Source organism: Urocampus carinirostris, chromosome 18 (genome assembly GCF_059441175.1).
Source record: "Urocampus carinirostris isolate Australia breed hairy pipefish chromosome 18, RoL_Ucar_1.0, whole genome shotgun sequence".
In the NCBI taxonomy this organism is placed as follows: Eukaryota; Metazoa; Chordata; class Actinopteri; order Syngnathiformes; family Syngnathidae; genus Urocampus; species Urocampus carinirostris.
In genome coordinates this window covers 27,939,949-27,954,518 of record NC_142366.1, presented here as the reverse complement: position 1 = coordinate 27,954,518, position 14,570 = coordinate 27,939,949, and the positions used below count along the sequence as shown (strand labels likewise).

The following is a 14,570-nucleotide window of genomic DNA, read 5'->3' as shown; positions in this document are numbered from 1 at the left end:
ATAAAGGAACAGAGAAGATAAGGTTATACAACAAGGAGGATAAGGTGATAGTTATAATTTACACAATATTTACCGTAAATTCCGGACTATAGAGCGCACCTGATTATAAGCCGCACCCACCACATTTTAAGAGGAAAATGAAATGAAAATGATCTACATTTATATAGCGCTTTTCAAGTCAATGACTTTCCAAAGCGCTTTACAATGTGCTCCATATTTCCCAATAGAGGCCTTGCAGCCATGTAAGGCGCTAACCTGCTTATTGGGGGTATTAGGGGTTCAGTGTCTTACCCAAGGACACTTCGACATGTAACACGGACGAGCCGGGATTCGAACTGGCATCCCTTGATCCTGAGACGAGCGCTCTACCTCCTGAGCTACTGCCGCCCCGAAAACCGATTTTGTACTTACACAAGCCGCACCTGTATATAAGCCGCATGCGCCCACATTAAAACATGTAACACAATCACAAAATTAGCCCAAACCCGGCTTTGAGTCCCGCGATTGTAACTGAATATAAAGTACACAGTCCAAAAACCACAGCCGGCAAATTAAACAGAAAATGATACCGGTACTTAAGGTTTGATGCAGACCTGCAGAGTCCGGGTACCTGTTGAAACTAATCCAGGGAAAAAAAGTCTATATTTCCAAAGGTAAGGGTGGGAAAAATATATATCCACTATTGTCCGCCGAGACAACAGGTCTCACTCACCTTTGCCCCACTTCCCGTCAGCCCGCGTTTGCTCTGCCCCTCCTTTTTAATTTGCAAAACATATCAGAATAAGTGTCTCAAATAAATTCCGGCACCCCGCGTTTGTTCCGCCCCTCAGTTTTCGTTCATCCGTGCAAAACATATCAGAATGTGTGTCTAAAATAAATACAAATAAATACATTACAAAAATATACAGGTGCAATCACATATTATACATCGGTTACACATATGTACAAAGAAAGACGGTACACCGAGAGAGTTTTCAAAGCTTTAATTATAATATTATAACTTTCATCCCAAACCGTGCCTGTGAAGGGTAGCAAAACGCTACTAGCAACACGCTCGCAACACAGTAAACGGGTCTGTTAAAAAAACATATCGTATTCGTAGAAACCACGGTGAACCGCCCTCATCTTCCTCCTTGGAACTGACGTCGTCAAAGCCGTCTTCCCCAGTATGGGAAAGTGATTTTGTCATATCGACGTCGTCCCACGCCCCCTTATTCAAAAACACGCTCGCTAAGTGAAGTTTACGTGCAGTAGCTCTGTTTCCTTCTTTATCTGACTGCTCGTTTGCTTTTAGCTTGAAAGCTACGTCATGTGCCTTTCTTTTTGCAATTAGCATGATGAGGATATGTCTACACTAATTTAATTTGTGCAAAAGCTAAGAAGTTGCAGTCTTCTTCGGCGCATATATTCCACCGGTCTAAATCTTACCTTTAGTACTCGAGGAGGAGTATGTATGTGCTGTGCTACACTCTTGCAGTGTTCATTTGACCTGTGAAAAGTGATGGGTCCCAGGGACTCGCATGCTCAAAAATCTATGGGTCCCAAAAGAGATCTATGGGTCCCCAAAATTTAGTGTTATCGAGGTTGACATTGTAAATTGGCGACAAATATAGAATATAAATCTATATATTCATTTAGTTTTAATCATCAAATTATTCATTCATTTCCTGCATCAGATTATTTTTGGTAATATACTGATTAAAGGGATAACCACAAACCTGTCTTTTTTTCATTTTCTCCTTTTATACTTCCTTTTTTTCTTAACTTCTTTATACAACATAATCCGTAATATCAATCATCAAAGCAAGTGAGCCGTTTGAGAGCCGGCTCTTTTTAATGAGTTGAGCCAGAAAAGCCGGTTCTCTAAAAAAAGACGGACTTCCTTTCACTACACAACGAGATCTCGTTGGCAGAGACCGGCGAGACCAAAACAACAGTGGCGGCTCTGCCTGACGAAAAGTTTGGAGTGCAGTAAATCTTTGTTAAAAAAAAGTAATCGGATAATAATGACAATTTTGTGGCAAAAACGTTGCGTCCCGGGGACGCACGTTGATTTGAGACTATGCGTCCCCAGCAAAAATGATGCGTCTAGGACGCAGGGACGCAAGCAAACGAGAACACTGCTCTTGAGGCTTTGGTACTTGAAATTAATGGAATACTTTCAATAGTTTTGCATTGTTATATCCATCCATGGCAGTAGCCCCTTCCCCACCTTGCCCTTGGGTTTCTTTGGGAACGCCCCCCGTATTTCCGACATGACAACTTTAAATAAAAAAAGGAAAGTAGACTGTGAGGGCTGCCAATTCCAGGACAAGTGATATCAGAGGGTTTTTTCTTCGGAAATCAGAAAGAACTGTCCATCCATCCATCTATTATCTGCACCGCTTATCCGGCGAGACAACGCTCAAAGAAGCGCAAGAGAAAAACGAGCTGCAGGTTGAAATAGGTCCACTTGATGTTGCCAAAGCCAGGTGCCTCTCACAAAGACGCTGTACTTGTATTTCTTTGTCTCTCCCTCTCTCTCTCCCTCTCCCTCTCTTCCTCTCCCTCTCTCCCTCTCCCTCTCCCTCTCCCTCTCTCCCTCTCTCTCTCTCTGTCTGTTTTTCTCTTCCTTTGTTCCTCTTTGTCTCTTTCTCTCTCTGTGTCTTTTAACCTCTTTTGCTCTAACTTCCTTTTTTCCTTTTCTTTCTCTCTTCCTACCCTTTGCGCTTTCTTTTCTCTTTTCTCTCCTTCTGTCTTTCTATTTCTCTTTGGATTTCTTTCTTCCTCTCCCTTTCTTTTCCCCCCTCTCTCACGACTTTTTATCTTTTGTTTCTCACGCTCTTTCCCTCTCTCTCTTTTTCTTTCTTTGTCCCGCCCTCTCTCCTTTCCCCTCCCTCCTTCTCTTATGTCTTTATCTCTTTTTCTTTCTCTTTAATCAACTAGTCCGGCCCCGACAGAATGTTTGTTCTATCGTGTGAACCTCGAGTTCAAATGAGTTTGACACCCCTGCTGTAGTACAACATCTAGAAATATTAATGTAAAAATAACTGGAAAATGAGAGGTATTTCTTAAAATGGAAGCCGTCTAGACTGCCGAAGCTCTGAACTGGCTCAGGGTGTTTCGGGTCACGAGTTGGGGGCGGCAGCCCTAAGTGAGGATCGTTTTTCGACTCTTGATACCTAATTAGGAAGTAGTCTGGGGTGTCTTTGTCACTGTTTCCAAAAGTCTGAGTTTGCTTACCAACTGAAATATCTCATTCGAACCGAAAAAGGTCGAGCAGAGCCATCATGAATCTACTGAGCAGTTCAACTAAATCGACTAATATGGACTTCCTGTGAAATTCCCAAACTAGAATATCCATTCATTATCTGCACCGCTTATCCTCAGTAGGGTCGCGGGCGTGCTGGAGCCCATCCCAGCTATCTTCGGCCAGTGGGCAGAGGACACGCTGAACGGGGACAGACAACTCACTCGCTCATTCACACCTAGGGACAATTTGGACCGGCCAATTAACCTGACATGCATGTTATGGGGAATATGGGAGGAAACCGAAGTGCCTGGAGGAAACCCACATGGCCCGGGGGGAGAACATGCAAACCCGACATGGGAAGGCCGCGGTTGCTGGACTTCAACCCGGAACCTCCGCATTGTGGGGCTGCGTGCCAACCACCCATCCGCAGTGTAGCAGTTGTCTGCTACTGGGGCAACAACACAAATTTATATGACGACATGAACAAACCACCCAAGCCAGAATAACGTTTGATCAATAATTGCATGAATGCGGTATACCGTAAAACCTGTTGTAGTCACGCACTTCTAAAAATACTACATAAGACCAATGCAGGTTTTTTAAGTGTACCCTATAGTCCGGTAATTGTTTTCAATAATATATTGACAATATATACATAGATAATTTGATGAAAAAGATATAATTATATTTTATTTTCAAGGTTCCTAGAAAATCATAATGACCAATTACTTGTGAGCTATTTTGGGAACTACCCTAAAGACTTTCCTTGTGTTCCTTGAGGGCAATTTCATTGGGGACCTCTGTTATAATGACTAATGTTCTATTTGTGGCTTTAAACGAGGGGTGTCGAACAGGCGGCCCGCGGGCCGGATCAGGCGGGACAACGCTCACAGAAGCGCAAGAGAAAAACGAGCTGCAGGTTGAAATAGGTCCACTTGATGTTGCCAAAGCCAGGTGCCTCTCACAAAGACGCTGTACTTGTATTTCTTTCTCTCTCTCTCTCTCTCTCTCTCTCCCTCTCTCTCTATTCCCCTCTCTCTCTCCCTCCCTTTATCTCTCACTCTCTGTCTCTCTCTTTCATCTCTCTGTTTCTCTCTTTTTCTCTTCCTTTATTTCTCTTTGTCTCTTTCTATCTTTGTCTTTTTACTATATTTTTCTCTATCATCCGTTATTTTCTCTCTCTCTCTCTCTCTCTCTCTCTCTCTCTCTCTCTCTCTCTCTCTCTCTCTCTCTCTCTCTCTCTCTCTCTCTCTTCTCTCTCTCTCTCTCTCTCTCTCTCTCTGTCCCTCTCTCCCTGTCTCTCTCTATTCCTCTCTCTCTCACTCTCCCCCCTTTATCTCTCACTCTCTGTTTCTCTCTTTCACTCTCTTTTTCTTTTTCTCTCCCGTTGTTTCTCTTTGTCTCGTTCTCTTTGTCTTTTTATTAAATTTTGCTCTATCATCTGTTATTTTCTCTCTCTCTCTCTCTCTCTCTCTCTCTCTCTCCCTCTCTCTCTCTCTCCGCACTGTGGGGCAGCGCTCTAACCACCCATCCGCAGTGTAGCAGTAGCCTGCTACTGTGGCAACAACACAAATTTATATAACGACATCAACAAATCACCCAAGCCAGAATATAAATGTATTAATTCCTCCCCAGCCTTTTTGTTTATTTATTCCACCTTATCCCTGCACAAGGGTTCATGTCAGCTAAGGGAAAGCTCTTTGAGGGAACCTGAGGATTTCTGAACCCGGGAGCCTATAATCAGTTTTATGCTAAAAGGCTGTAAGCATTGTTCCAGGCCGAGTGAGGTAATCTAACAAGTAAAAGAAAAAAAAAAGGGTGGGGGGGGAATGTTCAGCACTGCCTCCTCCAGCTTTTCCTCTAAAATAACAGCAGCAGTGAGTTCATGGATAAGGTCAGGTTGCCCACTGCTGTCCCTGCTGTGCCCCTGTAATCCAGAGTGACCAAGGCTGTCTTTGTGCACAAAGTAGAGGTAAGATCGCCCAAGGCCCACGGGTATTAAAGCCGGACCATTTATTTCGCAGAGCTGAGACCAATGCTAAACTGAAATGTAATATTTTATAAGTGAGGACTCGGGAGGAGAGGTGATTCATGATATTGACAGCCTGTCTTTGGTGATGAATTCAGAGGTTACATTAACCGACATTCCCCTACTTACAGACAATCGTTCCTAGGTTGAATTTGTTCTTAAGTTGCTTCAGTGCTATATTTTGTAGGAATTGTATGTTTAAGATTTATGTAAGTATGAAGTTTAAGGCTTGTATTAGTAACCTGCATTGTGTTGTACTAAAAATAAACATTTCATAAAATACCATGCTCTATGAAGATAAATAAAGTTAAGTTTGACTTACTTTTGGAAGATGGGCTTCAAGACTAGTGTATGTAACATCCTACATGCCCACACTTGTGTAGATATTGTGTAAATTATAATATTTATCTTCTTTGTTCCTTTATGTTTTAGGTTTTCTTTTATCCTCACTGTTAAATGTGACACTGGAGTGCCACGTCCAATTTTGTTGTCACAATATGTTCAACCCATTTGGTAACAATAACAATAAATAGTTGATAAGTGAGGACTCGGGAGGAGAGGTGATTCATGATATTGACAGCCTGTATTTTGTGATGAATTCAGAGGTTACATTAACCGACATTCCCCTACTTACAGACGATTGTTCGTAAGTTGAATTTGTTCTTAAGTTGCTTCAGTGCTATATTTTGTAGGAATTGTATGTTTAAGGTTTATGTAAGTATGAAGTTTAAGGCTTGTATTAGTAACCTGCATTGTGTTGTACTAAAAATAAACATTTCATAAAATACCATGCTCTATGAAGATAAATAAAGTTAAGTTTGACTTACTTTTGGAAGATGGGCTTCAAGACTAGTGTATGTAACATCCTACATGCCCACACTTGTGTAGATATTGTGTAAATTATAATATTTATCTTCTTTGTTCCTTTATGTTTTAGGTTTTCTTTTATCCTCACTGTTAAATGTGACACTGGAGTGCCACGTCCAATTTTGTTGTCACAATATGTTCAACCCATTTGGTAACAATAACAATAAATAGTTGATAAGTGAGGACTCGGGAGGAGAGGTGATTCATGATATTGACAGCCTGTATTTTGTGATGAATTCAGAGGTTACATTAACCGACATTCCCCTACTTACAGACGATTGTTCGTAAGTTGAATTTGTTCTTAAGTTGCTTCAGTGCTATATTTTGTAGGAATTGTATGTTTAAGGTTTATGTAAGTATGAAGTTTAAGGCTTGTATTAGTAACCTGCATTGTGTTGTACTAAAAATAAACATTTAATAAAATACCATGCTCTATAAAGATAAATAAAGTTAAGTTTGACTTACTTTTGGAAGATGGGCTTCAAGACTTAGGCTACTGTATGTAACATCCTACATGCCCGCACTTCTTGTGTAAATATTGTGTAAATTATAACCTTTATCTTCTTTGTTCCTTTATCTTTTTTGTTTGCTTTTATCCTCACTGTTAAATGTGACACTGGAGTGCCACGTCCAATTTCGTTGTCACAATATGTTCAACCCATTTTGTAACAATGACAATAAAGGTATATTCTATTCTATTCTATTCTATTCTATTCTATTCTCTCTCATCTCATCTCATTAGCTGCACCGCTTATCCTCAGTAGGGTCGCGGGGTGCTGGAGCCCATCCCAGCAATCATCGGGCAGTGGGCAGGGGACACCCTGAACTGGTTGCCAGCCAATCGCAGGGCACACGGGGACAGACAACTCACTCGCTCAGTCACACCTAGGGACAATTTGGACCGGCCAATTCACCTGAAATGCATGTCCATTCTACTTCCTCTTCTGTGGTCGAAAGGGGCCGAAAAAAAGCGACTATTTTCTCAACCGCACCAAGCTTTCTTATTCCACTTTTATTTTAAATTAAACAGCTTGCCTCTTCTTTACACTTTACACCAACAGCATTGAATGCATGCACGAGATATTTAAGAATAAAAGTGTCAAAGTTCAAAGACGAAGCTGGTTTTCTTCTTCGGGGTGGATGCTGGTTGAGCTCTCACAGTGCCACACGCCGGTAGTGGCGGAAAGAAGCACTACAGTAATGTCCTCTACTTGGAAAAAGGTGCACACAATACAAAATCTAACTTACAGCAATGTCCGGATATTTTCGACATCTCGGAAAAAAATTTCGTACAGTATGTGCCGTTGTTCGTAACCTGAATGTTCGTAAGTAGGGGAGCGTCTGTATTGACAGATTTTTTGAGGAGTTGACGGTAACATTTTAATGCCATCTGTCATTTTGATGGGCTAAGAATTGGGAAATAATCCACAGCAGCAAGACGTCTTTAAGAATCAAGTGCGGCACTTTAACAAAAAAATAACAAAAACGGCCTGACAAAATATATTTTTAGTTTCATATCCACACATTGGGGCAGCACGGCGGCGCAGTGGTTAGCGCATGTGCGGCACAGTTCATGTCTTGGGAACCTCCTGCGTGGATTCAAATCCAGCTCCAGACTTCCTGTGCGGAGTTTGTATGTTCTCCCCGTGCTCGCGTGGGTTTTCTCCGGGCACTCCGGTTTCCTCCCACATTCCAAAAACAAGCATTTCAGGTGAATTGGCCGATCCAAATTGTCCCTAGGTGTAAATGAGCGAGTGAGTTGTCTGTCCCTGTGTGCCCTGCGATTGGCTGGCAACCAGTTCAGGGTGTCCCCTGCCCACTGCCCGATGATTGCTGGGATGGGCTCCAGCCCCCCCGCGACCCTACTGAGGAAAAGCGGTGTAGCTAATGAGATGAGATGAGACATTGTCTAAGTATCGTCAGGGTTGGGTGGGGTTACTTTAACTGGATTACTTTCAATTACTTTTGGATTACTCCAATACCAAATATGCTAATAAAAGACAAAAGAAACTAAATATGAATAAAATGACTCCATTTTGTGCAGGCTTGGGGAGTAACGGAATACATGGAACGGCAAAAATGATGTTGGCAAGCTGCTTGGATTTCTTTTCATTTTGTTTCTGTCGCATTTTATGTTCGTTTTGCCGGAGATCAAAGAGATCAAAGCCAGGAGAGAAAGCTTACCACGTGTTGTGAGTCACCTTTTTATTTATATTTAGTTTCTCTTGTATTTTATTAGCATATTTGGTATTGGAGTCATCCAAAAGTCATTGAAAGTAATCCAGTTAAAGTAACCCTACCCAACCCTGAGTATCGTCTTATAAACCTACAGGGAGTGCAGAATTATTAGGCAAATGAGTATTTTGACCACATCATCCTCTTTATGCATGTTGTCTTACTCCAAGCTGTATAGGCTCGAAAGCCTACTACCAATTAAGCATATCAGGTGATGTGCATCTCTGTAATGAGAAGGGGTGTGGTCTAATGACATCAACACCCTATATCAGGTGTGCATAATTATTAGGCAACTTCCTTTCCTTTGGCAAAATGGGTCAGAAGAGGGACTTGACAGGCTCTGAAAAGTCAAAAATAGTGAGATATCTTGCAGAGGGATGCAGCACTCTTAAAATTGCCAAGCTTCTGAAGCGTGATCATCGAACAATCAAGCGTTACATTCAAAATAGTCAACAGGGTCGCAAGAAGCGTGTAGAAAAACCAAGGCGCAAAATAACTGCCCGTGAACTGAGAAAAGTCAAGCGTACAGCTGCCAAGATGCCACTTGCCACCAGTTTTGCCATATTTCAGAGCTGCAACATCACTGGAGTGCCCAAAAGCACAAGGTGTGCAATACTCAGAGACATGGCCAAGGTAAGAAAGGCTGAAAAACGACCACCACTGAACAAGACACACAAGCTCAAACGTCAAGACTGGGCCAAGAAAAATCTCAAGACGGATTTTTCTAAGGTTTTATGGACTGATGAAATGAGAGTGAGTCTTGATGGGCCAGATGGATGGGCCCGTGGCTGGATCGGTAAAGGGCAGAGAGCTCCAGTCCGCCTCAGACGCCAGCAAGGTGGAGGTGGGGTACTGGTATGGGCTGGTATCATCAAAGATGAGCTTGTGGGGCCTTTTCGGGTTGAGGATGGACTCAAGCTCAACTCCCAGTCCTACTGCCAGTTTCTGGAAGACACCTTCTTCAAGCAGTGGTACAGGAAGAAGTCCGCATCCTTCAAGAAAAACATGATTTTCATGCAGGACAACGCTCCATCACACGCATCCAAGTACTCCACAGCGTGGCTGGCAAGAAAGGGTCTAAAAGAAGAAAAACTAATGACATGGCCTCCTTGTTCACCCGATCTGAACCCCATAGAGAACCTTTGGTCCCTCATCAAATGTGAGATTTACAAGGAGGGAAAACAGTACACCTCTCTGAACAGTGTCTGGGATGCTGTGGTTGCTGCTGCACGCAATGTTGATTGTGAACAGATCAAAGCACTGACAGAATCCATGGATGGCAGGCTTTTGAGTGTCCTTGCAAAGAAAGGTGGCTATATTGGTCACTGATTTGTTTTTGTTTTGTTTTTGAATGTCAGAAATGTATATTTGTGAATGTTGAGCTGTTATATTGGTTTCCCTGATGAAAACAATTAATTGAAATGGGTATACATTTGTTTTTTGTTAAGTTGCCTAATAATTATGCACAGTAATAGTCACCTGCACACACAGATATCCTCCTAAAATAGCTAAAACTAAAAAAGCCCCACTCCAACTTCCAAAATATTCAGCTTTGATATTAATGGGACTTTTGGGTTCATTAAGAACATGGTTGTTGTTCAATAATAAAATTAATCCTCAAAAATACAACTTGCCTAATAATTCTGCACTCCCTGTATGTTTATTTTCAAAACGTCAGCAAGAAAGAAAACCGGCCTGACCCGAACGTAATGACTGACATTTTAAGCCGAAGATGGGTCAAAATTCTGGTGGTTCAGGCTTGGGCTTACGATCTTACCCCCAACGCGATGGAAACCTACCAACACTTTTATTCAGACATTTTCGCTTCTTGGATTTTGTTACGTACTTTCCATCAGCGAGGTTGAGCGTACGAAAGAGAGGGTAGTCCTCCGGAGCCGGCTTTCCGGTCTGATCCTCATACAGGAAGACAGGTGAGCGTCCCACTTCGATTCCAAGCTGCTGGACCCCCTGCCCGTTGTACATGGACAGCAGGAAGGACTGGAGGCCAGACTTGGGGCGCACCGTAGTCAGGATGGAGAAGTCCTCAGGGAAAACGCCTTCTGTGGAGGGCAAGGAGTCATGGTAGGTCTTATAGGAGTCGGATATATTATTTTGTCGTTTATTTTCAGGAAATAAATATGATCTGTTCTAGTGGTATTGTATCGCCATGACCCGAGGTTCGAATCCCGTTGCCGGGATTTTGCTCAGCGGTGATCATCGATTGATGGATCATTGCATGAATGCGGTCTACCGTAAAACCTGTTGTAGTCACGCACTTCTAAAAATACTATATAAGATAGATAGATGTATAGATAGATAGATGTATAGATAGATGTATAGATAGATAGATGTATAGATAGATAGATGTATAGATAGATAGATGTATAGATAGATAGATAGATAGATAGATAGATAGATAGATACTGTAGATAGATACTGTTTATAGATGCATAGATAGATAGATAGATAGATAGATAGATAGATACTGTTTATAGATGGATAGATAGATAGATAGATAGATAGATAGATACTGTAGATAGATACTGTTTATAGATGCATCGATAGATAGATAGATAGATAGATAGATACTGTTTATAGATGCATCGATAGATAGATAGATAGATAGATAGATAGATAGATAGATAGATAGATAGATAGACCTTTATTATAATAACTAATGCATCCATGTGCTATTTGTGGTTTTAAATCAGGGGTGTCAAACAGGCGGCCCTTGTGCCGCATCAGGCCCGCTAAGGGATTGAATTCGGCCCACGAGACAACGCTGAAGGAAGCGCAAGAGAAAAACGAGCTGCAGGTTGAAATATGTCCACTTCATGTTGTTGCCAAAGCCAGGTGCCTCTCGCAAAGACGCTGTACTTGTATTTCTCTCTCTCCCCCCTTCCTTTATCTCTCACTCTCTGTCTCTCTCTCTTTCACTCTCTGTGTCTCTCTATTTCTCTTTCTTCTGCTTTGTCTCTTACTCTCTGTCTTTTTACCTTGTTTCCTTTTTTCTTTTTCTCTCTATTTTATCTCTTTCTCTCTCTGTCTCTTCCCTTCCCTTCTGTCTTTCTCTTCTTCTTTATCTCTCCTTCTCTCTTTCTATTTCTCTTTGGATTTAATTTTTTCTCTCTCTTTCTTTCCCCCGCCTTCACAATTTCTCTCTTTTGTTTCTCATGTTCCCTCTCTCTCTTTTTCTCCCTTTCTTTTTCTTTATGCGGCCCTCTCTTTTTCTCTCCCTCTCTTTCTCTTATTTCTTTCTCTCTCTTTTTCTTTCTCTCTAATCTACTCGTCTGGCCCCCGAGAGAATGTTTGTTCTATGGTGTGGCTACCTGAGTTAAAATGAGTTTGAAACCCGTGCTTTAAATGTTGATAATTGTATTCAGTTTGTTTCTGTTTAATATTGGACACCTGGAAAGGAGAATGCGTAGGATGCCAGATTGTTTACATCATTGTCGCCATCAGCCAATATTGTTGTTGTTCTTTGATTTCCACACCCTATAGGGTCTGCTTTTTGTAACTGAAGAGAGTCAAAAAATGGCTCAAGGGAGGCTTTCAGAACAGATTTGGAACTTTACATTGTGTGTGTGGGGGCTGGATGGGTGGCAGGGTTGGGTAGGGTTACTTTAACTGGATTACTTTCAATTACTTTTGGATTACTTCAATACCAAATATGCTAATAAAAGAAAAAATAAACTAAATATGAATAAATATACTAAATTTTGTGCAGGCTTGGGGAGTAACGGAATACATGGAATGGCAAAAATGATGTTGGCAAGCTGTTTGGATTTATTTTCATTTTGTTTCTGTTAGTTTTGCCGGAGATCAAAGATATCAAAGCCAGGAGAGAAAGCTTTCCACGTGTTGTGAGTCATCATTTTATTCCTATTTAGTTTCTTTTGTCTTTCATGAGCATATTTGGTATTGGAGTCATCCAAAAGTCATTGAAAGTAATCCAGTTAAAGTAACCCTACCCAACCCTGATGGGTGGTACAGTCCACCTCTCTATTGATATCTTCTCTCCTTTTTTTGAGCGTCTACTAAATATAAACATCTCATTTTGGTCCTTCACCGTTAAATATCCAATTGATTTAGTCTGTAAATTCAGCTCTTTGCAATTTACAACTTTAATGGAGGTTGTCTCTGGTTTATAAATGGCACAAACATTGAATGAATGAATGAATGAATGAATGAAACTTCCAAACACGATAAAAACAAACAAAAAAAAAACAAAAAAGTCAATGTATTTGTGGTGTATCTTACCGGGGAATAGCTGCGCAGTGGGGGCACTGATCTGGACCTGCTTGCCAACCCTGTAAGCAGCGTCCGGCTCTGATGCTCTTCGGTTTGTACAAAATCCTGATGTTTTTGTCACTCCTTCAGGGTAATTTTGAAATTGTAATACTTTTAGCACGTCCACTTGCTGTGCTGTTGAGAGAAAGAAATAGAAAATGCTGTTTTTTTCATTGTAACATTAATGTGAAGCATTATTAATTAAAATAACATTTATAGTGATATTATGTTATACAAAAACTCAAAGGGGTAGGCAACCTATAGCTCGGGAGCCATATATGGCTATTTTCATGAGTACATATGGCTCCGAAATAAAATGTAACTATTGCACATGTCTCTGTGGCGTTCCAAAGTCAAGTGATTTCATCCCGATTTTGGTCCATATAAAGCAACTTAATGCAGAAGTTCGATAAAAAACCATTTAAACTGATAAATAAAAATGCTGGCAAACGACTTTGATTGGCTGAAAGGTCAAGGTGGGCGGATCCCTGCACAGAGCGCAAGGCACTTCCTTCTCTCTCTCTCTGTACAGTCTACACCCAAAGTGAATATGACGATATGCTTATCGTTTGCAGTCATTTGTGACATTTTTACAGAAGAACTTTGCATGCACATTGTTTTGAAACCATTATCATGGACAAATGACATGTTTTGAATAAGACTGGAAAAACCCAGGTACTGTGTTTGCTTGAATTGCCTAGTTCGGTCTGTTACTGCCATTAAAGTTTGCAATATTTAGGGTACCTATCTAAAAAAAACCCACGATTCTTATGGTATAAAGATATTGATTTTAAAATATGCAAAGGACAAGAACTATCTTATAAACATACTTTTTTAAACAATCCTTCTGGGTATTTGTCTACCATCTTGCTGCTCCAGGGACGCAAAAAACAAAAAATTGGAAGAGGCTAGGCAGAAATATTAGAAGGAAAACGGTGATTTGGTCTCGTAGTTTGTATTTTTCTTTTTTAGCACTCGTCGAACAAATAATACACACCGTGCCTTTAAGTAATTGTAGCTTGCCCCAGGACTACAGGCAAGATAGATGTGGCTCACCCTAATAGTGCAGTCTAGGTATTAAGGTATTATTAAAGACAGCACGGCGGCGCAGTGGTTAGCACTTGTGCGGCACAGTTCATGTCATGGGAACCTGTCGTGGGTAAATAAATCCATCTCCAGACTTCCTGTGCGGAGTTTGTATGTTCTCCCCGTGCTTGCGTGGGTTTCCTCCGGGCACTCCGGTTTCCTCCCATGTTCCAAAAACATGCATTTCAGGTTAATTGGTCCAAATTGTCCCTAGGAATGAATGAGCGAATGAGTTGTCTGTCCCTGTGTGCCCTGCGATTGGCTGGCAACCAGTTCAGGGTGTCCCCCTGCCCACTGCCCGGAGATGGCTGGGATGGGCTCCAGCCCCCCCGCGACCCTAATTAGGATAAGCGGTACGGCCAATGAGATGAGATGAGATGATGGTGGATAACAACTGGCCCAAACATTTAAACACACAACAACTTCCCATTATGCAGCTATTGTCATATATGAAACTAGTTATTCCATCAAGATAAAAAAATAGTTTACACTCAACCAAAGTTGAAGATACATAGCTCACCCTGGTACCAGATTCAGGCAAATGGCACTTTTTCCCCCACTATTCAAAACTGGTACTACACTGAAGCTAACATAGTACACAGTGAAATAAAATGTGCTGAAGAAATAGCTTTGTTTAGGGAGTGGGTTTGATGTTTTTTTTTCAATTTTATCTGAAAATATATGATGTGGCTCTCTCAATTTCTTTTTAAAACATTTTTTGCTTTTATGGCTCTTTGGGTCAAAAAGGTTCCTGACCCCTGGTGTAGCACAACTGGTTTTCAGGATACCACCCATTGTGTTAATATCATATAAAGGACAACATACAGGATT

The 14,570-nt window shown here is 41.3% G+C and overlaps 1 protein-coding gene across 7 annotated transcripts in view; it reads right to left on the bottom strand.

The window, feature by feature from the left end:
• Nucleotides 1-14,570, bottom strand: part of col11a1a (collagen, type XI, alpha 1a) — a 147,197-nt gene that overhangs the window by 115,873 nt on the left and 16,754 nt on the right. For 5 of the 7 annotated variants that reach the window (XM_088322068.1, XM_088322063.1, XM_088322062.1 and 2 more), the window contains exons 2-3: nt 12,624-12,788; nt 10,210-10,423 (exon numbers count right to left, since the gene is read on the bottom strand). In XM_088322068.1, the coding sequence (XP_088178194.1) occupies nt 10,210-10,423; nt 12,624-12,788 (379 nt within the window). The remainder of the gene's footprint in view (nt 1-10,209; nt 10,424-12,623; nt 12,789-14,570) is intronic. The other 2 variants (XM_088322067.1, XM_088322065.1) reach the window with 2 other exon arrangements.